Source organism: Chiroxiphia lanceolata, chromosome 3 (assembly GCF_009829145.1).
Source record: "Chiroxiphia lanceolata isolate bChiLan1 chromosome 3, bChiLan1.pri, whole genome shotgun sequence".
Lineage (NCBI taxonomy): Eukaryota > Metazoa > Chordata > Aves > Passeriformes > Pipridae > Chiroxiphia > Chiroxiphia lanceolata.
Window position 1 is genome coordinate 20,849 of NC_045639.1, and position 27,463 is coordinate 48,311.

Below are 27,463 nucleotides of genomic sequence, written 5' to 3' on the forward strand. Positions count from 1 at the left end.
CCCGAGGGGTTTGTCCCGGCTTTAAGCTGGAAAGTGAATTCCCTGGCAGGTTTCTTGTCCCCTTGGCAATCAACGGCCCAGGCTGGCACGTCCTTCCTCAGGTGAGTGATGCCGGGCTGGGAGAAATGTCCCTTGGAAGAGGAAACAGGGAATGTTGGGAGGGCCAGAGCCTGCAATCACCCCCTCAGATCCCTCCACCTCATCCAAGACTTCCCAGCACATCCCACCCCGCTCCTGAGGAAGGAATCAATCAGTGGTGGCCCAGGAGGAGTTGGGATCTCTCAGGTGTCCCCACGATGCTCATCCATGGGATTTAGTGGGATTCCCAGCAAACCAAGTGCCTGAGGGCTTGGAAACATCTCTGGTGCCTTTTTCCTTGTGGAACAAGCCCGGGGAACAGTGTTTTCCCATGGATTTGTCAAATGCTGCCTCAGAAACTGTGGCTTAACCGGGATGAGGCACCTCCTGGAGTGCCAAGGCCAGCCCTGCCCACACGGAGCCGGGAGCAATCCCCGGGATGGAGAAAGGACAGGGATTCAGGGTGGAGCTTTTAGTGTCAACAGGATCTTGTGTCTGAAGTGGCACAGGTTTCCCAGAGGAGCTGTGGATGCCCCAGCCCTGGAAGTGTTCACATCCAGGTTGGAGCAACCTGGGCTAGTGGAAGGTGTCCCTGCCCATGGGACTGGTCGGGCTTTAAGGTCCCTTCCCACCCAAACCGTTCCAGGGTTCCATGTTAAAAATCATCAGCTGCTGCCCAGTGAGGCAGAAATGGGGTTTATAATTATAAAATTAAAATCAAGGAGTCGTGGAATTGCTTCTAGGCCCGTGGAAACAGCTGTTTGTATGGATTTCTCCCCAATCCCACACCTGCCCCTTCCCTGTCCCCAGTCAGTCCCAAGAGAGTTCACAATCAGGCCTTTCCCCACGTGGGACAGAGGGAATTCTGAGCTGGGAGAAATCCCTCTTTATCCAGAGACATTCCTGGCAGGAAGGAAGACAAAAGGGTGGAAACTTGGGCTGTCTGGGAATTTGTTTCAAAAGCAAATTCCCAACTCTTCTGTCCTGCTGTTGGAGCTTAAAGCCTGTAAATAGAGACTATGGCACCACTGGAAGACTTAAGGAAAAAACCACCAAGTAAAGCACTAATTTGTTGGTTTAAATGTTGCTGCCACAGCTTTAATCACTGTATTTTGCCAGCCAGTTTGTAGAGTTGCATTTGTAGCAGGTTATTCTTGATTCCTGGTTTTTATTTGTGGGAAACAAACGTGGTTTCCCTCTTTTCTTCCTGATTTATATTTATATTTTGCTGAATTTGGAGGGGCTGAGTCTCTGGATTCCCCCCCCTTTTTTTTTTGTTTGTTTTGTTTTGTTTGGCTTATTTAGACTTTGTTTTCTGCTGGAGGTAAATGTGCCCATATGAATAAAATATATAAATACTGCTTTGTATCCAAGGATGGCTCCTGGTGCTTTCCTGCCTTCCCAGGGAATAATAGTGGGATGGAGGAAATTCCCTGTCTTTAATCAGTGGGAGTTTCTGGATGTGCCCAAACAGGGTCCAGTCAGGGTTGTTGGCGATAAAAAGGAGAAAGGAAGGAGCAAAAAAAAATTAGGAAGGGAAAAGAAACTAGAAAGAAGGAGAAAAACGAAGAAGGGAAAAAAAAAGGGGGAAAATGGAAAATGAAAAAGGAAGGTTAAAGGGAAAAGAAGAAGGGAAAGGGGAAAAAGGAAGAAGGAAAAAATGAAGAAGAAAAAAGGAAAAAGAGAAAAGGAAAAAAGGAGAAAGGAAAAAGGAAAGGAAGGGGAGAAAAAAGGGAAGGGGAAGAAAAAAAAGCAAAGGAAAAAAAAAAGGAAGGAAATCTGCCTCTGACCTGTTATTTCTCACATGTCAGAGGGCAGGGCCAGATCCAGAAGGATCCAAGAGTCCACAAAAGGAAATCTTCCTTTCCAAATAGGAAACTGGGGCTTGAACTTGTGTTTTGGAACTGGAATTGTTTGAAAGCTGGGCTAAAATTCCAATCTGCCCTTAAAAACCCATAAATCTGTTTATAGACCAGGCAGTTAATTCAGGAATTAATAAATTAATTCATCCACCTCTTTGCTCTCACTGCTGAGCCATAAAACTCCTGGTTCAGGATGAGAGCATGCACAGCATTCCCAAAAAAGGGTGAGGGGATGCCAGGGATTAAAAACAGCTTTAGGCTTTATTTTCCATAGGCTGGCTGTACCAGGACACAAGGTGGCACTGGAACTCTTCTGGCCACACACAGCGTGGAAATCTGGGATAACCCCGGGCATATCCCAAAGCACCTGGACCTTGTGCCAACATGGAGAAAAGGAGGATCAAGGGGGGACCTTCTGGCTTTCCACAAATCCCTGACAGGAGGCTGGAGCCAGGTGGGATCAGCCTCTTCTCCCGGGGAACAAGTGACAGGATGAGAGGAAACAGCCTCAAGTTGCACCAGGTGAGCTTTAAGTTGGATATTAGGGAGAAATTCCTACATGGAAGGGGCTGTCAACCATGGGAAGGGGCTCCAGGGGTGGAGTGAGCAGCCCCGGAGGGATTTAAAATCCCTGTGGATTGTGGCACTTGGGGCCATGGGCAGTGGTGGCAGTGCTGGGGGAATGGTTGGATTCTCTGATCCTAAAGGGCTGTTCCAACCCAAACGATCCCGTTATTCCATCCAAGCGGTTTGGAAAATCCAGGTAAACAGAAACACCTAAAAGACAAATCAGGAGTCCCGAGACAGGTGTGTCACAGAGCCAGTTTTATTCAGGTGTCACACACCACACCTGACACAGGAGGGGGCCTGTTGGTTTTTTTGCTGAAATACAAAAGAAATATAAAAAGAGCTTCCCCGAATCCCACGTCCGGGGGGTTCACACGTAGATCCCGACCCAGAGCAGCAGGAACAGGACTCCGAAGCCCATGAAGAGCGAGGCCACCAACGAGATCAGCAGCTCCTTGTAGATGTCCCGGGTGTATTTGGTGGATGTCACCTCGTAGCTGCAGGACCGAGGTTAAGGCGATAATCTTAAACAAGGGGAAGGGAGCCCGGGATTGGTGGAATAATCCGGGATCAGGAGGCAGAGAAGGGTGAAGGGACACCCCCGCCCGCCCCCCCGCGCCCGGCCCCGGGGGGATACACGAAGAACCAGGCGGTGAAGAACATGCCGATGGCCAGCAGCACCACGGTGAGGTGCGGGAACACGGCCGGGTTCACCGGGCTGGTGTATCTGCTCATCGCCTCCAGCTCCTGCGGGGGACACAGCGGCGGTTCAGCGGGGCCGGGATCGGCACCGACCCCGGCCCCCCGTGGCACCCCCCTGCGCCCTCACCATGTCGCTGGGTTCCCGCTGCGACACGTCGGCTCCGCCACTGCCGCCTCCGCCGCACGTCCGCCCCCCGCGCCGCCGGAAGTGGGAGTGAGGGCGGGAACGAGGCGCGGCGCGCGCGGGCGCCGCTTCCCCATTGGCTCGCGGCGGCTCCCGGCGGGTGCCGCTTCCTCATTGGCTCGCGGAGGTTCCCGGCGGGCGCCGCGGCGGAGCGCGGGAACGGCGGCGGCGCGAGCGGACGGGTAATGGCGGCTCTCGGTGGGGCCTGAGGGGGGAACGGGGCCGTAATGGGGGTCGTGCGGGGAATGGGGGGGGTTCGAGGGGTTAACGGCGGCCGGGGGCGAGGAGGAGAGCCTGGAGAGAGGGTGCTAGGGGAGGCTGAGGAGGGGGGTAATGGCGGCTGGGGGTGGAACAGGGTACCGGGGGGGCTCTGAGGGAGTAATGGCGGCTGAGGAGGCTGGGGCGGGATAGGGGCAGCTGGAGAGGCTGAGGAGGGCCTGGGAGGGGGGTAATGGAGGACTGGGGGGGATGAGAAGGGAAGAGGGTTATTGGGAGGCCTGGGGAGCCGGGAAATAGTGAAGTGGAAATGGGAGGAGGTGGGGTTATAATGGTGGACACAGAAATTTAAGGGAGCGGGATTGGGCTGCGAGAGGCTGAGGGAGGAAGGGGAGTAATGATGGGCTGAGATGGGGGGACTGACGGTGAGGTGTGGGGGATCATGGGGGCTGAGGGTGGAACTGGGATAACGGCTGAGGCTGGAATTGGGATAACGGGTGAGACTGGAATTGGGGTAACGGGTGAGGCTGGAATTGGGGTAACGGGTGAGGCTGGAATTGGGGTGACGGCTGAGGTTGGAATTGGGATAATGGGTGAGACTGGAATTGGGATAACGGGTGAGGCTGGAATTGGGGTAACGGCTGAGGCTGGAATTGGGGTAACGGCTGAGGCTGGAATTGGGGTAACGGCTGAGGCTGGAATTGGGGTGACGGCTGAGGCTGGAATTGGGATAACGGGTGAGACTGGAATTGGGGTAACGGGTGAGGCTGGAATTGGGGTAACGGGTGAGGCTGGAATTGGGGTGACGCGTGAGGCTGGAATTGGGGTAACGGCTGAGGCTGGAATTGGGGTAACGGCTGAGGCTGGAATTGGGGTGCTGGCTGAGGCTGGAATTGGGGTGCTGGCTGAGGCTGGAATTGGAGTGACGGCTGAGGCTGGAATTGGGATAACAGCACCACTGGGTGATGGTTTGCAGGGGAAGCAGCCACCCCCTCTTGGCCCCCCTTCCTTGGGTGGCCCGACATTCCCTGTGCAGAGCTCACTCCCAACATCCCCTTTTCCCGTTCCCCAGGATGGGAATCCACGGCCTGGCCAAGCTCATCGCCGACGTGGCCCCCGGGGCCATCCGGGAGAACGACATCAAGTCGTACTTCGGGCGGAAGGTGGCCATCGACGCCTCCATGAGCATCTACCAGTTCCTGATCGCCGTGCGCCAGGGCGCCGACGTGCTGCACAACGACGAGGGCGACACCACCAGCCACCTCATGGGCATGTTCTACCGCACCATCCGCATGGTGGAGAACGGCATCAAGCCCGTGTACGTGTTCGACGGGAAGCCCCCGCAGCTGAAGTCCGGGGAGCTGGCGAAGCGCACGGAGCGCCGGGCCGAGGCGGAGAAGCACCTGCAGGAAGCGCAGGAGGCCGGCGAGGAGGAGAACGTCGAGAAGTACAGCAAGAGGCTGGTCAAGGTGACCCCGCAGCACACCCAGGAGTGCAAGAAGCTGCTGGAGCTGATGGGGATCCCCTACGTGGAGGCTCCCGGAGAGGCGGAAGCCAGCTGCGCCGCGCTGGTGAAGGCCGGGAAGGTGTACGCGGCCGCCACGGAGGACATGGATTGCCTGACCTTCGGCAGCCCCGTGCTCATGCGGCACCTCACGGCCAGCGAGACCAAGAAGCTGCCCATCCAGGAGTTCCACCTGAACCGCGTCCTGCAGGACCTGCAGCTCACCTGGGAGCAGTTCGTGGACCTGTGCATCCTGCTGGGCTGCGACTACTGCGCCAGCATCCGCGGCATCGGGCCCAAGCGCGCCGTGGAGCTCATCCGGGAGCACAAGTCCATCGACAGGATCGTGCGGCAGCTCGACACCAAGAAGTACCCGCTGCCCGAGAACTGGCCGCACAGGGAGGCCCAGAAGCTGTTCCTGGAGCCCGAGGTGGTGGATCCCGACGCCGTGGAGCTGAAGTGGAGCGAGCCGGACGAGGAGCGGCTCGTGCAGTTCCTGTGCGGGGAGAAGCAGTTCAGCGAGGAGCGGATCCGCAACGGCGTGAGGAGGCTGAGCAAGAGCCGCCAGGGCAGCACCCAGGGCCGCCTGGACGACTTCTTCAAGGTCACCGGCTCCATCACCTCGGCCAAGCGCAAGGAGCCCGAGCCCAAGGGGTCGGCCAGGAAGAAAGCCAAGCCCGGCTCGAAGCCCAGCGCCGCCACCACAAAGGCTAAAAAGGAGAAATGACGGGGCCGGGTGCCCGCAAACCGCCGGGATTGAGGGCTTCTGGGGGCTCGGCGAGGGATTTTGGGCTAATGACAAACAGTTAGTGCTGGGAAGGAATGGATGAGGCTGGGAGAGGGGAGAGCTGGAGCGGCTTCTGGACATAAACACTCCCAGAGTTAAGAATTCCAACTGCAGAGCAAAGCAGGGACAAATTAGATTATTAACCCAATCCTGTCCATCCCAAAAGAGGTAAGATGGGAGTGGAAGGCAAGCTGGAATTGGGAAGGAGACTTCAAATAATGAGGTAAAATTTTCTCTTTAAGGGGAGTTTATTTAGGTTTTTTTTTCCCTTCTCATATTCACTTATTTAAAATCCAGTTGCGATCCCAATTCCAGCAAAGTCCTGGCCTGCTCTTAGTACATAATCCGAGGAAAGCTGCTGGCTGCAGCTCTCCCAGCCTGAGTCTTGCTTAAAAATGCTTAAAAATAAAAATATCCAGGAGCCTAGGAAAGCAGCCTCTTCACCCCCTGAATTCCAGAGGCATCTTTCCATGTTGTACACATTGACAGATCCTGGGCTGGAAACTAGAAGTTAAAACCTCTTTTGAGTTTTTATTTAACTCTGTATTTTTTGTAGTTTTGTTGCTTGTTGGAGCCACGTGCAGGGTTTTGTTTCTAGAATAAAATGTAAGAACAAAGACACCGTTTCTCTTTTTCCAGAGAAATGGCTTAAACCGTGGTTGTAAATGAAAAAAATCCCACTTGTAGATGGAATTCCACAACAGCAACAAACCAAGCGCAGGCAGGAGCACAGAAAGTTCCAGTTTTAAGCTTTTTTGTTACTTTGTAGACATCAAAATTCCATGGGTTTGCTCTCTGCCAGTTTGGGAAAGAAGCTGGGCTTGTTTTGCAGGGAAATTAAGACTTATTTCATATTCCTTATCCATTAATATTGCTAAAAGTGGGATTCTGCTTCCTTGCTGTGGATTCTCTTAAATGTTTCAATCCGTAATCGGTCCTAATTTTTTAATTAAATATCTCCAAGGATCTTCACGGTGAGTATGTGGGAAGGTACAGGAGTGGTTTTGTGGTGGAGGGATGAAAGATGATTTAAAAGTAATAATATTTGCAAATAACATCCCTAAATTGTTTATTTTCCATATGTCACAGTTTCTAGGAATTACCTTCCAGCTTTCCACGTGTCAGCACCTTGTTGGGATAAAACCTCGGAGAAGAACTCCTTAAAAGCTGCTTTTCCACCACCCCCTCCCTGCCTTGTGCTCCGTGGTATTCCACTCCATTTCTTCCTCCATTTCCCATTCCAAACAAAGATTCCCACTGTTTCTGACGCTGATGCTAATTAATTCCAGTGTTATTAATTATTAATTACGTATTCATTAATTCCAGTAGCACTGTTTTTACCAGGAGCAGGTGGTGTGGGCAGCCAGGGATCCGAGAGGGCACGGCTGCTGGGAAGACAGGAACCCCATCCCAGTGAACCCAGGGCAGTGGGAGCACTCAGCTTTCGGGGGAGATCCCGGTTTATTTAGCGCAGAGAAACCTCTGAAGTGCCTGAGCTGCTGCCACAAACTTCATCCCGACCCTGGACAGACATCCCCAGAGAGCTCCCTGGGGCTGGGGCTGCTCCGCCTTCCTTTCCCGCTGCAGGATGTCGTCCAGCACCGCGCGGAGGGTTCTCTCGTACGGCACCGCCGCGCTGCCCTGGGAGCCGTGGACTGGGCACTGCCGGCCCCGGGACACGTCCTGCTGGGCCACCTGCTGCTGGGAGTGCCTTGCTGGAATGGCCCTGGCTCCCAGGTCTGTTCCCAGGCTTTTCCAGGCCGGACGGGTTCTGTTCATTCCTGTGACTCCGAGGGAGCAGGGAGGCCTGTCCAGGGGGGCTCCTCCGTACGGCGTCACGCAGAGGCTCTGGGAGGGATGGAGGCTCTTGCCAGGAGTGCTGCATGTGTGGGCATATTCCTTATCCAGCTCCAGAGAGGGCCCTGGAGACGGGAACACGTTCCCTTCCCGCTGGAGGATTTTATCCAGCACGGCCCGGACGGTCTTCTCATAGGGCACGGCCGCAGCTCCCCGGGAGCCGTGGGCTGGGCACCGGTGTCGAGAGGACACTTCCTGCTGTGCCACCTGCTCCCGGGAACGCCTCACTGCAGCGGGCTGGGCTCCCAGTTTGACTTCCAGGTTTTTCCTGGCCATGTGCATCGTCAGGCCCGGGCAGGTTGTGCCGATTCCCGCAGCTCCGGGGCGGGGGGGGCTGTCCGTGGGGGCTCCTCTGCCCGGACTGTGGCAGGAATCGCTGAGGCTCCGGGAGGGAATGGAGCCTCTCGTGGGAGCCGAGGATCTCCGGCGGCGGCGGGTTCTGGGCTGGGCTGAGGCTCTTGCGGACGCTTTCCGACGGATGGAGGCCCTCGATGGGCGCCGGCTCCTGGTGGGAGGGGGGCTCCCAGAGGAACTGGACGAGCCGCAGCAGGACAGGTGGCCTCGCTCCACCAGCTTCTCCAGGTCCTCCCACAGCGTCTGGCACACCCAGGAATCCTGCAGGAAGGGCTCCCCGGTCCTCTCGGGCATCACCACATCCTGCAGCTCCTGGGACGCCGTGGTGCAGGGGGAGCAGTCAGGGCTGCATCCACACGGGATGTACAGGGAGCTCCCGGGAGCTTCTGGACGCTGGGCAGGGGTCACCTGAGCCGGGGGGGAACTGGGACCCGCTGGTGCCGCTTGGCTGTTCCGGGAGTCCCTGGCCCGGCTCCCGGCGCACTTCCAGGTCTCGGGTGTCCCCAGCGGCCGTTGCCGAAGGCGGATGGCCAGGGGCACGGCCACAGTGGCCACCAGCAGGAGCAGCACGGAGAGCAGGACACTGCCATCGCTCATGGCTCCCCCCGTCCCATCGGGACCGCGCTGGGAGCCGGGGGGATGACTCCCAGTGTTACCTGGTGTCAGCGTGGTGATGTCACAACCCTGCTGGGGGGGACACACCTGTGTGATGTCACAGCCCTGTTTGTGATGTCACAGCACAGGGCACCCCAGAGAAAGGGGCTCCCGGTGGGCAATGGGGGCCCCTCTGGAGCAGAGTGGGCGTGAGATTCTTGGCCAAGTAGGACCCAGGGAGGAGGAGGAAGAGGAGGAGGAGGATGGTGTCACCTCCTGGCTGGCAGAGCAGCAGGTGTGGATTGTCCCATGGGGCACTGCAGAGTCCTTGAGGAGGGAGCAACAACCAAGCCAACCGTGTGTGATCCACAGCATTCCCATCCTGGATCCAAACCCAGCACTGTGCCAGCTCCTGGTGAGAAAAGGAACCCCATCAGGGGGGATAGTGGAAGTGTTTTCCCTGGAGGGTGTTGGTGATGGAGAACTGCACTGGGATGGGGTGTGTGAGGGGAAAAGGGACACCCTATGGGGCACAGGCAGGAATGTCTCCATGGGAGCACCTGCCCTGCCACACCTGCCCCGGCGCTGCCACACGGTGCCACCTCATCTGTGTGGCAATGGAAGCAGCTGGAGGGTGTCACTGTCCCCGTGGCTTGAGGAAGGGAGGGTCCTGTCTGACTGGTTTCATGTCCTGGATAAGATCCCCCATCCCAGAGATGATGGAAGGTGGTGGATGTTGTTTTTTGGGGTGTCAGGAAAAGTTTGGATCCTGTCCCTCCCAGCTCCTTCTGGAGACTGTGTCCATGGAATCCTGGAATGGTTGGGGCTGGAAGGCACCTTGGCAGGGTCCGTGTGGGAGATGAGCAGGTCCAGGCTGAAGGAGTGTCTGGGCAGGGCCCAGTGGGAGTAGGGAATGGGGCTCCACGTGCCTGGAGAGCAGTTGGGACCCAACTGGGAGGTGCTGGTGACTCCGGCCGGGGATCGAGTCCCAGAACCAGGTTGGGAATCGTTCTCCCCACCCCCAGCTGCAACCTCTGGGACCTCAGGCCACCACCTCCAGATTTCCAGGGGAGAAATCCAACTGGTGGCCTCAGGCTGATCCCAATTGGGATTGCAATAATCAAACCACATTATTACATCTGATTAATGCAATTAGAGCTTGTGCAGAGATCAGATTTATTGAACTGAAGTACAGGAATGTGGCCAGAGGAACAACCCAGTGGCTACTGGGCAAGACTGGGAAGGGCTTTGCTGACACCCAGGGTGGGACTGACAGTCCAGAGTCTGGGTGAGGCTGGATTTGTGTGGGATGGTGGGGAAGAGAAGAGGGAAGTTGAACTAATGAAATGAAGAAGGAAGGCAAAAGGGATCTGAGCCCTGTTTTCCCCAGGGACACACACACAGAGGGACACGCTGGAATGGCACTTTATTGCTCCCTGGTGGGATCCAGGGTCTCTTGGTGGCTTCAGTAGGTGCTGAAGATGGCCTGGATGTGCTCCCAGTTTTTTGGGCTGTAGGTTCCGACCCCTGTGGCAGAGGGATGTGTGAGGCTGGGACATGGAGACCTCCAGCATGACCCCCCACCCATCCCAGCTGCTCACCTTGCTGGAGGGGACTCCAGCAGCTGAAGAACTGCCAGTATGTTCCTTCAGTCATGTTGCCAGCCAGCCCGTGGATGGAGACCACGAAGGGACCCAAGTGATTGTAGGGCACTGTCTTGAAGCTGCCGGGGAGGTGAGTGTGCTCAGGGCTGGGTGGGGGATGGAAGCCCCTCCCCTTCTCCCCCACCCGGTCCCTCTGGCTCTCACCTAAAGATGTGGGGCTTTTCATCCCTTGCCACCTGCAGCACCCGCAGCAGCCTGGAGCCAGGTGGGACACACACCGAGGTGGAGTAGTGGAAATAGTTCTTCAGCGTGTTGGTGATGGAATACTGCACCGTGAGGGGGGCTGTGGGGGAGGAGAGGGGCAGGGTGGGCAACTGGAACATTCCCATGGAGAAAGGGGCAGGAGCGTGGTCCCCGTGGGGTCTGGGGGGCTCCCGGTTGGAATGCCACGTGTCACCAGCGCTGGGGACAAGGGCAGCTGTCGGCTCGGGGGCATTTGGGTGGGGACAGCACAGCCCTACCTGCGTTGAGGTAGGTCTTGCCCACGAGGCCGGGCAGGACCCGAGCAATGGCCATGGGCTGTGTGTACTTGTGCTCGTTGGTCTGGACCACGTTGAAGGCCTGGGCCTGGTCCCACCTCCGAGGGGCATAAAACTTCCTTGAGGACTCCAGAGCCTGTGGAGGAGGTGGGAGGTGGCACGAGCAGCCCAGGGGCAGAGCTGTGTGGCTGTGACCCCCCAGCCCCCTCCATACCTGTATGGCCAGCCCCCCAGCCCCCTCCATACCTGTATGGCCAACCCCCCAGCCCCCTCCATACCTGTATGGCCAGTCCCATGCTGGAGAGATTCCCGATCACGCCTTTCCCCTTCTCCTGCTCGTCCAGGAGGCCGTTGGTCACATTGCCCAGTGCCCTCTGAATCAGGTGCTCCTGGTATGGGGCTGTGTTGTTCTCGCACACCAGGGCCAGCACCGCCATGGCACGGGTGTCTGTGGGATCCTGGGGTCACTGCCAAGCCCTGGGTGGGCAGCAGGACTGTGGCAGTGCAGGGGCCTCAGCAGGGCTGGAGGGGTCTCTTACCCACGTCGAGGTGGCTGTCAGGGCTCAGCAACTCCTTGGCCAGGGCCACGGCTGCACCTCGGTCGTGTTCCTTCACCACACACAGGGTCAGGATGTCCAGGCTCCTGTTGTACCAGCTGATCACTGCAAGGCAAAGAGGGGTGAGCTGGGAGAGTGGCACCCCCGGCCCCCTGTGCCCCCTGCCATCACACAGTACCGTTGTGGGTTATCTCCTCCTGCATTTTCTGCTGCAGGATGGGGATCAGGTCGATGGGCTCTTCCGGGGCAGGGACCTGCCGGGGGTCCTGGCAGGACGAGAGGAGGGCGAGGATGTGCTCAGCCACCTGTCCTGAGGTCATGGCTGTGGGGACAAGAGGACACCGGGAGCATGGTGGGATGGCACCTGTCCCCCCGGGAGCTGGCAGTGCCAAACCTGAGGAATCTGATCCCCCAGGACCAGGGACCCCCCTCATTCCTTCCCTACCTTTCTGGGCTTTCCTCTCCGCCTCCTCCTTGATCTCCTGGAGCAGCAACCTGTAGGTGGGACTGTTGGTGTCTGCCCCAAGCAGGTTCATGGCCAGCAGGACGCTGGGGTTCGACCATGCGTGTGGCTGGATCGACTCCTCCATGCGCTGCAGCAGCTCCTGGACCAGCTGGTCACAGGAGGCTGTAGCCCAGCACCCCTCTGGCCCTGAGGGCAGGAGGTCCCCGGGACCCCCATGTCCCATCCCCTCCTGCCCCTGTAGTGTCACCGGGGTGTCTCCAGTGCCCCTGCAGGAGGAGGGACACTGACCACAGCCCTGTGTGACAGTGCCACAGACCAGGGCCAGCAGGACCCCGACGCCAAAAGCCACTCCCGGCATCCTCTGGCCTTGGGAAAGCTGATCCGCTCAGGGCAGCAGAGACCAGGGGCACTTGTCTCTCCGGGCATTCTCCCGGCTTTTATCTGCTCCATGTGCCATCCTTTGGTCACCTGCCCTGCCACACCTGCCCCGGTGCTGCCACCTCATCTGTGTGGCAATGGAAGCAGCTGGAGGGTGTCACTGTCCCCATGGCTTGAGGAAGGGAGGGTCCTGTCTGACTGGTTTCATGTCCTGGATAAGATCCCCCATCCCAGAGATGATGGAAGGTTTGTGGATGTTGTTTTTTGGGGTGTCAGGAAGAGTTTGGATCCTGTCCCTCCCAACTCCTTCTGGAGACTGTGTCCATGGAATCCTGGAATGGTTGGGGCTGGAAGGCACCTTGGCAGGGTCCGTGTGGGAGATGAGCAGGTCCAGGCTGAAGGAGTGTCTGGGCAGGGCCCAGTGGGAGTAGGGAATGGGGCTCCACGTGCCTGGAGAGCAGTTGGGACCCAACTGGGAGGTGCTGGTGACTCCGGCCGGGGATCGAGTCCCAGAACCAGGTTGGGAATCGTTCTCCCCACCCCCAGCTGCAACCTCTGGGACCTCAGGCCACCACCTCCAGATTTCCAGGGGAGAAATCCAACTGGTGGCCTCAGGCTGATCCCAATTGGGATTGCAATAATCAAACCACAGTAATTACACCTGATTAATGCAATTAGAGCTTGTGCAGAGATCAGATTTATTGAACTGAAGTACAGGAATGTGGCCAGAGGAACAACCCAGTGGCTACTGAGCAAGACTGGGAAGGACTTTGCTGATGCCCAGGGTGGGACTGACAGTCCAGAGTCTGGGTGAGGCTGGATTTGTGTGGGATGGTGGGGAAGAGAAGAGGGAAGTTGAACTAATGAAATGAAGAAGGAAGGCAAAAGGGATCCGAGCCCTGTTTTCCCCAGGGACACACACACAGAGGGACACGTTTGAATGGCACTTTATTGCTCCCTGGTGGGATCCAGGGTCTCTTGGTGGCTTCAATAGGTGCTGAAGATGGCCTGGATGTGCTCCCCAGAGTGTGGTTTGTAGGTTCCAACCCCTGTGGCAGAGGGATATGTGAGGCTGGGACATGGAGACCTCCAGCATGACCCCCCACCTTCCCTGACTGCCCACCTAGATCCAAAGGTTTCCCAGAGCTGAGGAACTGCCAGTAGGTCCTGTCATTGTCACTGCCAGCCAGCCCGTGGATGGAGACCACGAAGGGACCCCAGGACGTCTGCTCCGTCTTGAAGCTGCCGGGGAGGTGAGTGGGCTCAGGGCTGGGTGGGGAGATACCAAACCCCACCCCTCTGGCTCCTCTGGCTCTCACCTAAAGTTTTCGGGATCCATCTCCTCTGCCCTCTCCAGCACCTCGAGCAGTGTGGAGTCACCCGGGACCGTCACCGAGATGCTGTAGTGCCAGGGGATTCCCTGGAGGTTGTTGGTGATGGAGTAGTGCACTGTGATGTCCTGGGACTCCCGTGGGGTCTGGGAGGCTCCAGATGGGCTCATCATAGCTGTGGGAACCCTGTGTGTCCCCCGGCTTGGGCACAGATCCGTGGGGGCACCGCAGTCCAGCGTGGCCACATCCAGGTAGGACGTGCCCACGAGGGCCGGGAGCACCTGGGCGATGGCCATGGGCAGCTCGAAGGTGTGGTTGGTCACCACGGCAAAGGCCTGGGCACAATCCCAGTCCCGAGGGGCGTAAAAGTCCCTTGAGGCCTCCAGTGCCTGCGGAAGAGGTGGGAGGTGGTGTGGCAAATCTGGGACCGGGACCGGGTGGCTGTGACGGCACATTCCCCACCCCCGTACCTGCAGGGCCAGCCCCATGCTGTAGATGTTCCCGATCAGGCCGTTCCTCTCCTCCTGCTCATCCAGGAAGTCGTTGGTCACCGTCCAAACTGCCTCGTGGAGCAGATCCCGCACCTCCGCGTCCTCCACGTTGTCGTGGGCGCACAGCAGGGCCAGCACCGCCACGGCACGGGTGTCTGCGGGTCCCGGGGTCACTGCCAAGCCCCGGAGAGCCCCCCGGAGCGGGAATGTGGGAGCAGAGGGATCTCTTACCCACACTGATGGGGCTGTTGGGGCTCAGCACCTCCTTGGCCAAGGCCACCGCTGGCCCCCGGTACCCGTCTGCCCTGGCCAGGCACAGGGCCGTGGTGTCCAGGCTCACGCTGAACAGGGTGGTTTTGGGATGGCCCTTGTCCTCTGGGAAACAGAGCAGTGAGATGATGGGATACAGGGAGGCGGACACCCCCCAGGGCCCAGCGTACCCAGCTCGGCCATCTCCTCATCCGTTTTCTGCTGCAGGATGGAGATCAGGTCGATGGTCTGTCCCAGGGCGTGGACCTGCCGGGGGTCCTGGCAGGACGAGAGGAGGGCGAGGACGTGCTCAGCCACCTGTCCTGAGGTCATGGCTGTGGGGACAAGAGGACACCGGGAGCGTGGTGGGATGGGACCTGTCCCCCCGGGAGCCAGCAGTGCTGAATCCACGGAATCTGATCCCCCAGGACCAGGGACCCCCCTCATTCCCTTCCCTACCTTTCTGGGCTCTCGTCACCACCTCCTCCTTGATCTCCTGGAGCAGCAACTTGTAGGTGGGACTGTTGGTGTCTGCCCCAAGCAGGCTCATGGCCAGCAGGACGCTGGGATTCGGCACCTCTCCGGGCTTGATGGAGCCCTCCATGCTCTGGAGCAGCCGGCAGACCAGGTCCTGCGGGGCCGCTGGAAGGAGAGGGAAGGTCACCGGGATCCCCCGGCCCATCCACGGGCTCTCCGGAGTCTCCACCCTCTCCCACTCACCGCAGTGCTCCGTGGCCGTGCAGCCCACCAGGGCCAGCAGGACCCCCACGGCCAAAGCCAGGCCCAGCATCCTGTCAGAGCGCGCTGATCCGCTCGGGACGGCAGAATCCCGTGGGAATGGGTCTCTTCGGGCGTCCTCGCTGCTTTTAACTGTTCCCAGTGGCCTCCAGCCGCCCGTCCTCCCACGGTGCCACCGGCTTATCTGTGTGTCCAACTGTGCCCGGCCGGGGAGGGACAGGGATTTTCCACCTGGGATCACTGGGCACCGCTTGGGCCAGTTCCATATCCATGAGGCTGTGAGGCTGGATGGGGTTCCCAGCAGGAACCTCCTTCAATCATCTACCCAAGGTCCTGGAAGCCCCAGGAGGTCTGTGCTGGCTGGACTCTCTCCAGCTGTATCCCACGTGGGCTTTCCAGGAAACTCCAGCCCTGTTGATCTAACCTTGGTACCGGGAAAAACGGTGGGAAAGGACATACTGGGCAGTACTGGGAAGCAATCCAAGGATAATTCCAGCATCAGGTGCGGGAAAACAGAGGGAAATTCCCGTCTAACTGGTTTCTTATCCCGCTACCGTAAGGTCACCCAGGTGATGGGGAGGCACTGCATGTAATTTTGGGGATTTTAGAAGGAGTTTTGCTCCAGCCCCCTCACAGAATCCTTCTGGAGAAGGTGTCCAGCTGTGGGATGGGCAGGGACAGGGTGTGCTGGGCAAAGAACTGGCTGCTGTACTGGTTTCACTGGGATAGGGCCCATTTTATTCCAGGTGCTGGGTTTGGATTCAGGACAGGGATGCTGTGGGTCACACATGGACGATTTGGTGTGTTGTCACCAAGGACTCTGCAGTGTCCCACGGGAGAATCCATGTTTCCCATGCTCTGCCAGCCAGGAGGTGACACCATCATCATCCTCCTCACAACATCATCACCGTGTCCTGCTTGGCCGAGAACCTTCCATGTGCTCTGCTCCGGGGGGGCCTCCAGTGCCCCTGGGAGCCCCTTTGTCCCCCTGAGCACTGGGGTGACCTGGGGCTGGGATGTCACCCAGGAGTCCTCCCCTGCAGGGCTGTGACACTGCAGTGCTACCATCCCCTGGCTCCCAGTGGGGTCCTGGCAGATTCCCCTAAGAAGGGGAGGTGACAGCCCCAAAATGCCTGAACATTCATGAGGGGGGGGGTGTAAAACACTGCAGAGTTCCTCATTTTTATGTATATTGGGAAATACTATTATTTTATTTCAAAATCGATTTCAGAATGAACTCCCGTGTCTGGTGTGTTATAGACAGGACTTTATTCCATAGGAAAGTCTGAACGTGGATCTGTAGGGTTTAGAAATACAAATCTAACGTTTGTGCATAGAAATAAAACAATAAAGGACTTGGAAATGTGCCAGGGGACCTGTATGGAGGAACAAGAAGCAGCTCTGCGCGTTCAGATGTTTGTTCTCTCTCCCCTCGCTGTGACTCCCCAAATCCGGGATCCGGGCCGGGATTTCAGGGGGGGCTCATTAATTAACCCGCGGCGGCTCTTTGCGCTCAGTGCTGCCGTCTGCTGGGAACCCCCGGCACTGCAGCTCGGGAACGGGAATGGGAGCGGGAGTGCGAATGGGAATGGGAATGGGAGCGGGAATGGGAATGGAAGCGGCACCGGGAATGGGAACGGTAGTCGGAATGGGAATGGGACCGGGAATGGGAGCGGGAGCGGGAATGGGAACGGGAACGGAAATGGGAGCGGGAACAGGAGTGGGAACGGGAGCGGCACCGGGAATGGGAACGAGACCGGGAATGGGAACGGGAACGGGAATGGGAGCGGCAGCGGGAATGGGAGCGGCAGCGGGAATGGGAGTGGGAGTGGTACCGGGAATGGGAGCGGGAGCGGCACCGGGAATGGGAATAGGACCGGGAATGGGAACAGGACCGGGAATGGGAGCGGGAGTGGCACCGGGAATGGGAACGGGAGCGGGAATGGGAGCGGGAGCGGCACTGCCGAGGGATGAACCGAGCGGGGCTGCCCGGGGTGTCACTGTCGGGAGGATTCTGTGGGGGACAACGGCGACAAGCTGGGGAGAGATCGGACATTTTGGGGTAAGAATGAGGGAATCGGGGGTGGACAGGTAGGGAAAATCCCAGCCCGGATAAAATGGATTATAAAACCCACCCGGGAAATCAGAGCTGTTCCAGCAGCTTCTCTTCCCGTTGCTCCCCAGGTGTTTCCCTTATTTTCTGGTTTTCAGAGAGGAGCGGGGTTTGGGATGGCACGGCTGTGCAAATATTTGGAGTGATTTGGGTCAGTTTCGGGTCATTTTTTGGGGTGATTTGGGTCAGTTTCGGGTCATTTCTGGGGGAGATTTGGGTGAGTTTTATGTGAGTTTCTGGTCACTTTCTGAAGTGATTTTTGGGTAATTTTGGGGTCATTTTTTGAAGTGATTTGGGTCGGGTTTCGATTATTTTTTGGGGTGATTTGGGTGAGTTTTGGGTCATTTTTTGGGGAGATTTAGGTCAGTTTCTGGTCATTTTTTGGGGAGATTTGGGTGTGTTTTGGGTCATTTTTTGGGGTGATTTGGGTGAGTTTCTGGTCATTTTTGGGGGAGATTTGGGTGAGTTTGTGGTCATTTTTTGGGGTGATTAGGGTCAGTATGGGGTCATTTTTTGTGGTGATTTGGGTCAGTTTTTAGGGTCATTTCGGTCAGTTTGCAGTCATTTTTGGAGGTGATTTGGGTCAGTTTTGGGTCAGTTTTGGGGGTGATTTGGGTCAGTTTTGGGTCACTTTTTAGGATTATTTGGGTCAGTGTTGGGCCATTTTTGGGGGTGATTTGGGTCGATTTTGGGTGAGTTTCTGGTCACTTTTTGGGCTGATTTTTGGGTGAGTTTTGGGTGATTTTCTGGAGTGATTTAGGTCATTTTTTTGGGGTGATTTGGGTGAGTTTTAGGTCATTTTTAGGGGAGATTGGGGTCAGTTTCTGGTCCTTTTTTGGGGAGATTTGGCTCAGTTTCTGGTCATTTTTGGGGGAGATTTTGGTCGGTTTTGGGTCATTTTTGGGGAGATTTGGTTGAGTTCTGGGTCTTTTTTTGGGGTGATTTGTTTGAGTTTCTGGTCATTTTTTGGGGAGATTTGGATCAGTTTTTGGGTCATTTTTTGGGGAGATTTGGGGGAGTTTGTGGTCATTTTTTGGGGAGATGTGGGTGAGTTTGTGGTCTTTTTTGGGGAGATTTTTGTGAGTTTGTGGTTATTTTTTGGGTGATTTGGGTCAGTTTTGGGTCATTTTTGGGGGTGATTTGGGTCAGTTTGGAGTCATTTTTTGGGGTGTTTTGGGTCAGTTTCTGGTCCTTTTTTGGGGAGATTTTGGACAGTTTGTGCTCATTTTGTGGGGAGATTTGGGTCAGTTTGGAGTCATTTTTTGAGGTGATTTGGGTCACTTTTTAGGATTATTTGGGTCAGTGTTGGGCCATTTTTGGGGGAGTTTTGGCTGAGTTTTGGCTGAGTTTCTGGTCACTTTCTGAGGTGATTTTTGTGTGCGTTTTGGGTCATTTTTTGGGGAGATTTGGGTGAGTTTTGGGTCATCTTTTGGGGAGACTTGGGTCAGTTTGGGGTCATTTTTTGGACTGATTTGGGTCAGTTTGGGGTCATTTTTTGGGGTGATTTGAGAGAGTTTTGAGTGAGTTTCTGGTCCCTTTTTTAGGTGATTTTTGTGTGAGTTTTGGGTCAGTTTTTGGGGAGATTTGGGTGATTTTCTGGTCATTTTTTGGGGTGATTTGGGTGAGTTTGTGGTCATTTTTTGGGGTGATTTGTGTGAGTTTTGGGTCATTTTTGGGGATGATTTGGGTCAGTTTTGGGTCATTTTTGGGGATGATTTGGATCAGTTTTTGGGTCAGTTTTGGGAGTGATTTGAGTCATTTTTTGGGGAGATTCGGGTCAGTTTCTGGTCACTTTTTGGGTGTCATTTGGGTCAGTTTTGGGTCAGTTTTTTAGGGTGATTTGGGTCAGTTTTGGGTCATATGTGGGAGTGATTTGGGTGAGTTTTGGGTCAGTTTCTGGTCACTTTTTGGGGTGATTTTTGGGTCAGTTTTGGGTCATTTTCTGGGGAGATTTGGGTCATTTTTGGGGGTGATTTGTGTGAGTTTTGGGTCATGTTTTGAGGAGATTTGGGTGAGTTTGTGGTCATTTTTGGGTGTGATTTTGGTCAGTTTTGGGTCATTTTTGGGGGTGATTTGGGTTAGTTTTGTTTCAGTTTTTATGGTGATTTGGGTCAGGTTTGGGTCATTTTTGGGGGTGATTTGGGTGAGTTTTGGCTGAGTTTCTGGTCACTTTTTGAGGTGATTTTTGAGTGAGTTTGGGGTCATTTTTTGGAGAGATTTTGGTGAGTTTCTGGTCATTTTTTGGGGAGATTTGGCTGAGGTTTTGGGTCATTTTTTGGGGGAGATTTAGGTCAGTCTCTGGTCATTTTTGGAGGTGATCTGGGTCAGTTTTGGGTGAGTTTCTGGTCACTTTTTGAGGTTATTTTTGGGCCAGATCTGGGTCAGTTTCTGGAGTGTTTTGGGTCAGTTTGGGGTCATTTTTTGGGGTGATTTGGGTCAGTTTTTGGTCCTTTTTTGGGAGTGATTTGAGTGAGTTTCTGGTCACTTTTTGAGGTGATTTTTGGGTCAGATTTGGTCATGTTTTGGGGAGATTTGGGACAGTTTCTGGTCATTTTTTGGGGTGATTTGGGTCAGTTTTGGGTCAGTTTCTGGTCACTTTTTGGGGTGATTTGGGTCAGTTTTTGCGTTGATTTGTGTGAGTTTTGGGTCATTTTTTGGGGAGATTTGGATGAGTGTCCGGTCATTTTTTGGGGTGATTTGGGGGAGTTTGTGGTCATTTTTTGGGGTGATTTGGGTGAGTTTGTGGTCATTTTTTGGGGTGATTTGGGTCAGTTTTGAGTGATTTTCTGGAGTGATTTGGGTCATTTTTGGGGAGATTTGGGTCAGTTTCTGGTCATTTTTTGGGGTGATTTGAGTCAGTTTGTGGACATTTTTTGGGGTGTTTTGGGACAGTTTTTGGGTCATTTTTTCGGGAGATTTAGTTGAATTTTGGGTCATTTTTTGGGGTGATTTGGGTCACTTCTTTGTCCTTTTTTGGGGAGATTTGGGTGAGTTTGTGGTCATTTGTGGGGAGATTTGGGTGAGTTTGGAGTCATTTTTTTGGGTGATTTGGGTCACTTTTTAGGATTATTTTGGTCAGTTTTGGGTCATTTTTGGGGGTGATTTGGGTGAGTTTTGGGTCATCTTTTGGGGAGACTTGGGTCAGTTTGGGGTCATTTTTTGGACTGATTTGGGTCAGTTTGGGGTCATTTTTTGGGGTGATTTGAGAGAGTTTTGAGTGAATTTCTGGTCCCTTTTTTAGGTGATTTTTGTGTGAGTTTTGGGTCAGTTTTTGGGGAGATTTGGGTGATTTTCTGGTCATTTTTTGGGGTGATTTGTGTGAGTTTGTGGTCATTTTTGGGGTTATTTGTGTGAGTTTTGGGTCATTTTGGGGATGATTTGGATCAGTTTTTGGGTCAGTTTTGGGAGTGATTTGAGTCATTTTTTGGGGAGATTCGGGTCAGTTTCTGGTCACTTTTTGGAAAGATTTGGGTCAGTTTTGGGTCATTTTCTGGAATGATTTGGGTCTTTTTTTGGGGTGATTTGTGTGAGTTTTGGGTCATGTTTTGGGGAGATTTGGGTGAGTTTTTGGGTCATTTTGTGAGGAGATTTGGGTGAGTTTTGGGTCATTTTTGGGTGTGATTTTGGTCAGTTTGGGGTCATTTGGGGGAGTGATTTGGGTCAGTTTTGGGTCAGTTTTTTAGGGTGATTTGGGTCAGTTTGGGGTCTTTTTTTGGGTAGATTTGGGTAAGTTTTTGGGTCAGTTTTTAGGGTGATTTGGGTCAGTTTGGGGTCTTTTTTTGGGGAGATTTGGGTCAGTTTTTGGGTCATTTTTTGGGGTGATTTGGGTTAGTTTTGTTTCAATTTTTAGGGTGATTTGGGTCAGTTTTGGGTCATTTTTGGGGGTGATTTGGGTGAGTTTGTGGTCATTTTTTGGGGAGATTTGGGTGAGTTTTGGGTGAGTTTCTGGTCACTTTTTGAGGTTATTTTTGGGTCAGATCTGGGTCAGTTTCTGGAGTGTTTTGGGTCAGTTTGGGGTCATTTTTTGGGGTGATTTGGGTAAGTTTTTGGGTCAGTTTTTAGGGTTATTTGGGTTAGTTTTGTTTCAGTTTTTAGGGTGATTTGGGTCAGTTTTGGGTCATTTTTGGGGGTGATTTGGGTGAGTTTTTGGGTCATTTTTTGGGGAGATTTGGGTGAGTTTTGGGTGAGTTTCTGGTCACTTTTTGAGGTTATTTTTGGGTCAGATCTGGGTCAGTTTCTGGAGTGTTTTGGGTCAGTTTGGGGTCATTTTTTGGGGTGATTTGGGTCAGTTTTTGGGTCATTTTTGGGAGTGATTTGAGTGAGTTTTGAGTGAGTTTGTGGTCACTTTTTGAGGTGATTTTTGAGTGAGTTTTGGGTCATTTTTTGGGGTGATTTAGGTCAATCTCTGGTCATTTTTGGGGGAGATTTGGGTCAGTTTGGGGTCATTTTTGGGGAGACGTGGGTGAGTTTGTGGTCATTTTTTGGGGTGATTTGGGTCAGTTTTGGGTGATTTTCTGGAGTGATTTGGGTCATTTCTGGGGAGATTTGGGTCAGTTTCTGGTCATTTTTTGGGGTGATTTGAGTCAGTTTGTGGACATTTTTTGGGGTGTTTTGGGACAGTTTCTGGTTATTTTTTCGGGAGATTTAGTTGAATTTTGGGTCATTTTTTGGGGTGATTTGGGTCACTTTTTTGTCCTTTTTTGGGGAGATTTGGGTGAATTTTGGGTCATTTTTTGGGGTGATTTGGGTGAGTTTCTGGTCATTATTTGGGGAGATTTGAGTCAGTTTTGGACATTTTTTTGAGGAGATTTAGGTCAGTCTCTGGTCATTTTTTTGGGGTGATTTGGCTCAGTTTCTGGTCATTTTTTGGAGAGATTTTGGACAGTTTGTGGTCATTTTTTGGGGAGATTTGGGTGAGTTTGGAGTCATTTTTTGGGTGATTTGGATCACTTTTTAGGATTATTTGGGTCAGTGTTGGGCCATTTTTGGGGGTGATTTGTGTGAGTTTTGGCTGAGTTTCTGGTCCATTTTTTAGGTGATTTTTGTGTGAGTTTTGGGTCATTTTGGGGGGAGATTTGGGTGAGTTTTGGGTCATTTTTTGGGGAGATTTGAGTCAGTTTTTGGGTCATTTTTTGGGGAGATTTAGGTCAGTCTCTGGTCATTTTTTGGGGAGACGTGGGTGAGTTTGTGGCCATTTTTTGGGGTGATTTGGGTCAGTTTCTGGTCATTTTTTGGGGTGATTTATGTAAGTTTTGGGTCATGATTTGGAGAGATTTGGGTCAGTATGGGGTCATTTTTGGGAGTGATTTGGGTCATTTTTTGGGGAGATTTGGATGAGTTTTGGGTCACATTTTAGGGTGATTTTTGGGTCAGTTTTGGGTCATTTTTTGGGGAGATTTGCATGAGCTTCTGGTCATTTTGTGGGGAGATTTGGGTCAGTTTGGAGTCATTTTTTGGGGTGTTTTGGGTCAGTTTCTGGTAATTTTTTGGGGAGATTTTGGACAGTTTGTGGTCATTTTTTGGGAAGATTTGGGTGAGTTTGTGGTCATTTTGTGGGGAGATTTGGGTCAGTTTGGAGTCATTTTTTGGGGTGATTTGGGTCACTTTTTAGGATTATTTGGGTCAGTGTTGGGCCATTTTTGGGGGTGATTTGGGTGAGTTTTGGCTGAGTTTCTGGTCACTTTCTGAGGTTATTTTTGGGTGAGTTTTGGGTCATTTTTTGGGGAGATTTGGGTGAGTTTTGGGTCATCTTTTGGGGAGACTTGGGTCAGTTTGGGGTCATTTTTTGGACTGATTTGGGTCAGTCTGGGGTCATTTTTTGGGGTGATTTCAGTGAGTTTTGAGTGAGTTTCTGGTCCCTTTTTAGGTGATTTTTGTGTGAGTTTTGGGTCAGTTTTTGGGGAGATTTGGGTGATTTTCTGGTCATTTTTTGGGGTGATTTGTGTGAGTTTTGGGTCATTTTTGGGGATGATTTGGGTCAGTTTTGGGGATGATTAGGGTCAGTTTTGGGTCATTTTTTGGGGAGATTTGGATCAGTTTTTGGGTCAGTTTTGGGAGTGATTTGAGTCATTTTTTGGGGAGATTTGGGTCAGTTTCTGGTCACTTTTTGGGTGTCATTTGGGTCAGTTTTGGGTCATTTTTGGGGGTGAATTGGGTCAGTTTTGTGTCAGTTTTTTAGGGTGATTTGGGTCAGTTTTGGGTCATATGTGGGAGTGATTTGGGTGAGTTTTGGGTCAGTTTCTGGTCACTTTTTGGGGTGATTTTGGGGTCAGTTTTGGGTCATTTTCTGGGGAGATTTGGGTCATTTTTGGGGGTGATTCGTGTGAGTTTTGGGTCATGTTTTGGGGAGATTTGGGTCAGTTTTTGGGTCATTTTTTGGGGAGATTTCAGTCAGTCTCTGGTCATTTTTTTGGGAGATTTGGGTGAGTTTGTGGACATTTTTTGGGAAGATTTGGGTGAGTTTGTGGCCATATTTTGGGGTGATTTGGGTCAGTTTTGGGTTATTTTTAGGGGTGATTTGAGTGAGTTTTGAGTGAGTTTCTGGTCACTTTTTGAGGTGATTTTTGGGTCAGATTTGGTCATGTTTTGGGGAGATTTGGGACAGTTTCTGGTCATTTTTTGGGGTGATTTGGGTCAGTTTTTAGGGTGATTTGGGTCAGTTTTGGGTCAGTTTCTGGTCACTTTTTGGGGTGATTTGGGTCAGTTTTTGCGTTGATTTGTGTGAGTTTTGGGTCATTTTTTGGGGAGATTTGGATGAGTGTCTGGTCATTTTTTGGGGTGATTTGGGTGAGTTTGTGGTCATTTTTTGGGGTGATTTGGGTCAGTTTCTGGTAATTTTTTGGAGAGATTTAGTTGAATTTTGGGTCATTTTTTTGTCCTTTTTTGGGGAGATTTGGGTGAATTTTGGGTCATTTTTTGGGGTGATTTGGGTCAGTTTCTGGTAATTTTTTGGAGAGATTTAGTTGAATTTTGGGTCATTTTTTTGTCCTTTTTTGGGGAGATTTGGGTGAATTTTGGGTCATTTTTTGGGGTGATTTGGGTGAGTTTCTGGTCATTATTTGGGGAGATTTGAGTCAGTTTTGGACATTTTTTGAGGAGATTTAGGTCAGTCTCCTGTCATTTTTTTGGGGTGATTTGGCTCAGTTTCTGGTAATTTTTTGGGGAGATTTTAGACAGTTTGTGGTCATTTTGTGGGGAGATTTGGGTCAGTTTTGGGTCATTTTTTGGGGTGATTTGGGTCACTTTTTAGGATTATTTGGGTCAGTGTTGGGCCATTTTTGGGGGTGATTTGGGTGAATTTTGGCTGAGTTTCTGGTCTCTTTCTGAGGTGATTTTTGGATGAGTTTTGGGTCATTTTTTGGGGAGATTTGGGTGAGTTTTGGGTCATCTTTTGGGGAGACTTGGGTCAGTTTTGGGTCATTTTTTGGACTGATTTGGGTCAGTCTGGGGTCATTTTTTGGGGTGATTTGAGAGAGTTTTGAGTGAGTTTCTGGTCCCTTTTTTAGGTGATTTTTGTGTGAGTTTTGGGTCATTTTTTGGGGAGATTTAGGTCAGTCTCTAGTCATTTTTTTGGGAGATTTCAGTCAGTTTTGTGGCATTTTTTGGGGTGATTTGGGTGAGTTTCTGGTCATTATTTGGGGAGATCTGAGTCAGTTTTGGACATTTTTTGAGGAGATTTATGTCAGTCTCTGGTCATGTTTTTAGGGTGTTTTGGGTCAGTTTCTGGTCACATTTTGGGGAGATTTGGATGAGTTTCTGGTCACATTTTGGGGTGATTTTTGGGTCAGTTTTGGGTCATTTTTGGGGGAGATTTGGGTGAGTTTGTGGTCATTTTGTAAGGAGATTTGGGTACGTTTGGAGTCATTTTTTGGGGTGATTTGGGTCACCTTTTAAGATTATTTGGGTCAGTTTTGGGTCATTTTTGGGGATGATTTGGGTCAGTTTTGGGTCAGTTTTGGGGAGATTTGGATCAGTTTTTGGGTCATTTTTGGGAGTGATTTGAGTCATTTTTTGGAAAGATTTTGGTCAGTTTTGGGTCATTTTTTGGGGTGATTTGGGTGAGTTTGTGGTCATTTTTTGGGGAGATTTGGGTGTGTTTTGGGTCATTTTTTGGGGAGATTTGGGGGAGTTTGTGGTCATTTTTTGGGGAGATTTGGGGGAGTTTGTGGTCATTTTTGGGGAGATTTGGGGGAGTTTGTGGTCATTTTTTGGGGAGATTTGGGGAGTTTGTGGTCATTTTTTGGGGAGATTTGGGGGAGTTTGTGGTCATTTTTGGGGAGATTTGGGGAGTTTGTGGTCATTTTTTGGGGAGATTTGGGGGAGTTTGTGGTCATTTTTGGGGAGATTTGGGGGAGTTTGTGGTCATTTTTTGGGGAGATTTGGGGGAGTTTGTGGTCATTTTTTGGGGAGATTTGGGGGAGTTTGTGGTCATTTTTTGGGGAGATTTGGGGGAGTTTGTGGTCATTTTTTGGGGAGATTTGGGGGAGTTTGTGGTCATTTTTTGGGGAGATTTGGGGGAGTTTGTGGTCATTTTTTGGGGAGATTTGGGGGAGTTTGTGGTCATTTTTTGGGGAGATTTGGGGGAGTTTGTGGTCATTTTTTGGGGAGATTTGGGGGAGTTTGTGGTCATTTTTTGGGGAGATTTGGGGAGTTTGTGGTCATTTTTTGGGGAGATTTGGGGGAGTTTGTGGTCATTTTTTGGGGAGATTTGGGGAGTTTGTGGTCATTTTTTGGGGAGATTTGGGGGAGTTTGTGGTCATTTTTTGGGGAGATTTGGGGGAGTTTGTGGTCATTTTTTGGGGAGATTTTGGGGAGTTTGTGGTCATTTTTTGGGGAGATTTTGGGGAGTTTGTGGTCATTTTTTGGGGAGATTTGGGGGAGTTTGTGGTCATTTTTTGGGGAGATTTGGGGGAGTTTGTGGTCATTTTTTGGGGAGATTTTTGGGGAGTTTGTGGTCATTTTTTGGGGAGATTTGGGGGAGTTTGTGGTCATTTTTTGGGGAGATTTGGGGAGTTTGTGGTCATTTTTTGGGGAGATTTGGGGGAGTTTGTGGTCATTTTTTGGGGAGATTTGGGGGAGTTTGTGGTCATTTTTTGGGGAGATTTGGGGGAGTTTTTGGTCATTTTTTGGGGAGATTTGGGGAGTTTGTGGTCATTTTTTGGGGAGATTTTGTGGAGTTTGTGGTCATTTTTTTTGGGGAAATTTTGGGGGAGTTTTGGGGTCATTTTTTTTGGGGAGATTTTGGGGGAGTTTGTGGTCATTTTTTTGGGGAGATTGGGGAGTTTGTGGTCATTTTTTGGGGAGATTTGGGGGAGTTTGTGGTCATTTTTTGGGGAGATTTGGGGGAGTTTGTGGTCATTTTTTGGGAGATTTTGGGGGAGTTTGTGGTCATTTTTTGGGGAGATTGGGGGAGTTTGTGGTCATTTTTTGGGGAGATTTGGGGGAGTTGTGGTCAATTTTTTTGGGGAGATTTGGGGGAGTTTGTGGTCATTTTTTGGGGAGATTTGGGGAGTTTTGTGGTCATTTTTTGGGAGATTTGGGGGGGGAGTTTGTGGTCATTTTTTGGGGAGATTTGGGGGAGTTTGTGGTCATTTTTTGGGGAGATTTTGGTCAGTTTTTGGGTCATATTTGGGGTGATTTTCTGGTCAGTTTGGGGTGAGTTTCTGGTCACTTTTTGGGGTGATTTTTGGGTCAGTTTTGGATCATTTTCTGGAGTAATTTGGGTCATTTTTTGGGGTGATTTGTGTGAGTTTTGGGTCATTTTTTGGGGAGATTTGGGTGAGTTTGTGGTCATTTTTGGGGAGATTTGGGGGAGTTTTGGGTCATTTTTTGGGGAGATTTGGGTGAGTTTTTGGGTCATTTTTTGGGGAGATTTGGGTCAAGTTGGGGTCATTTTTGGGGGTGATTTGGCTCATTTTTTGGGGAGATTTGGGTCATCTTGTGGTCATTTTTTGGGGAGATTTGGGTAAATTTTGGGTCATATGTGGGGGTGATTTGGGTCAGTTTCTGGTAATTTTTTGGAGTGATTTGGGTCAGTTTTGGGCCATTTTTTGGGGAGATTTTGGTCAGTTTCTGGTCAATTTTTGGGTTGATTTTTGTGTGAGTTTTGGGTCATTTTTTTGGAGTGTTTTGGGTCGGGTTTTGGTTATTTTTTAGCGTGATTTGGGTGAGTTTTGTGTGAGTTTCTGGTCTTTTTTTGGGTGATTTGTGTCAGTTTGGGGTCATTTTTTGGAGTGATTTTGGTCGTTTATTGGTCATCTTCTGGGGTGATTTGGGTGAGTTTTGGGTCATTT

At 52.1% G+C, this 27,463-nt stretch overlaps 3 protein-coding genes across 4 annotated transcripts; 1 reads left to right on the top strand and 2 right to left on the bottom strand.

The window, feature by feature from the left end:
- Positions 1 to 2,744: 2,744 nt before the first annotated feature.
- On the bottom strand, positions 2,745 to 3,438 carry LOC116784146 (transmembrane protein 258). Its single transcript, XM_032682418.1, has 3 exons — positions 3,337 to 3,438; positions 3,145 to 3,254; positions 2,745 to 3,004 (listed from the first exon to the last, which is right to left on the bottom strand). Exons 1-3 carry the CDS (start codon positions 3,337 to 3,339, stop codon positions 2,878 to 2,880), a joined length of 240 nt encoding a protein of 79 aa, XP_032538309.1. The 5' UTR covers positions 3,340 to 3,438; the 3' UTR covers positions 2,745 to 2,877.
- An 82-nt stretch (positions 3,439 to 3,520) lies between these two features.
- FEN1 (flap structure-specific endonuclease 1) lies at positions 3,521 to 7,174 on the top strand. Of its 2 annotated transcripts, none has more exons than XM_032682416.1 (2): positions 3,521 to 3,575; positions 4,682 to 7,174. In XM_032682416.1, the coding sequence occupies exon 2, from the start codon at positions 4,683 to 4,685 to the stop codon at positions 5,838 to 5,840; it is 1,158 nt and encodes a 385-aa protein (XP_032538307.1). In that variant the 5' UTR covers positions 3,521 to 3,575; position 4,682; the 3' UTR covers positions 5,841 to 7,174. The 2 variants fall into 2 exon arrangements, with proteins under 2 accessions (XP_032538307.1, XP_032538308.1); XM_032682417.1 differs by having other exon boundaries at positions 3,557 to 3,591.
- Positions 7,175 to 13,179: 6,005 nt separating this feature from the next.
- LOC116784147 (cobalamin binding intrinsic factor-like) lies at positions 13,180 to 15,110 on the bottom strand. The gene is made up of 8 exons (XM_032682420.1): positions 15,041 to 15,110; positions 14,780 to 14,962; positions 14,512 to 14,655; positions 14,303 to 14,446; positions 14,051 to 14,226; positions 13,569 to 13,969; positions 13,373 to 13,491; positions 13,180 to 13,298 (listed from the first exon to the last, which is right to left on the bottom strand). Exons 1-8 carry the CDS (start codon positions 15,108 to 15,110, stop codon positions 13,237 to 13,239), a joined length of 1,299 nt encoding a protein of 432 aa, XP_032538311.1. The 3' UTR covers positions 13,180 to 13,236.
- Between the last annotated feature and the right edge of the window lie 12,353 nt (positions 15,111 to 27,463).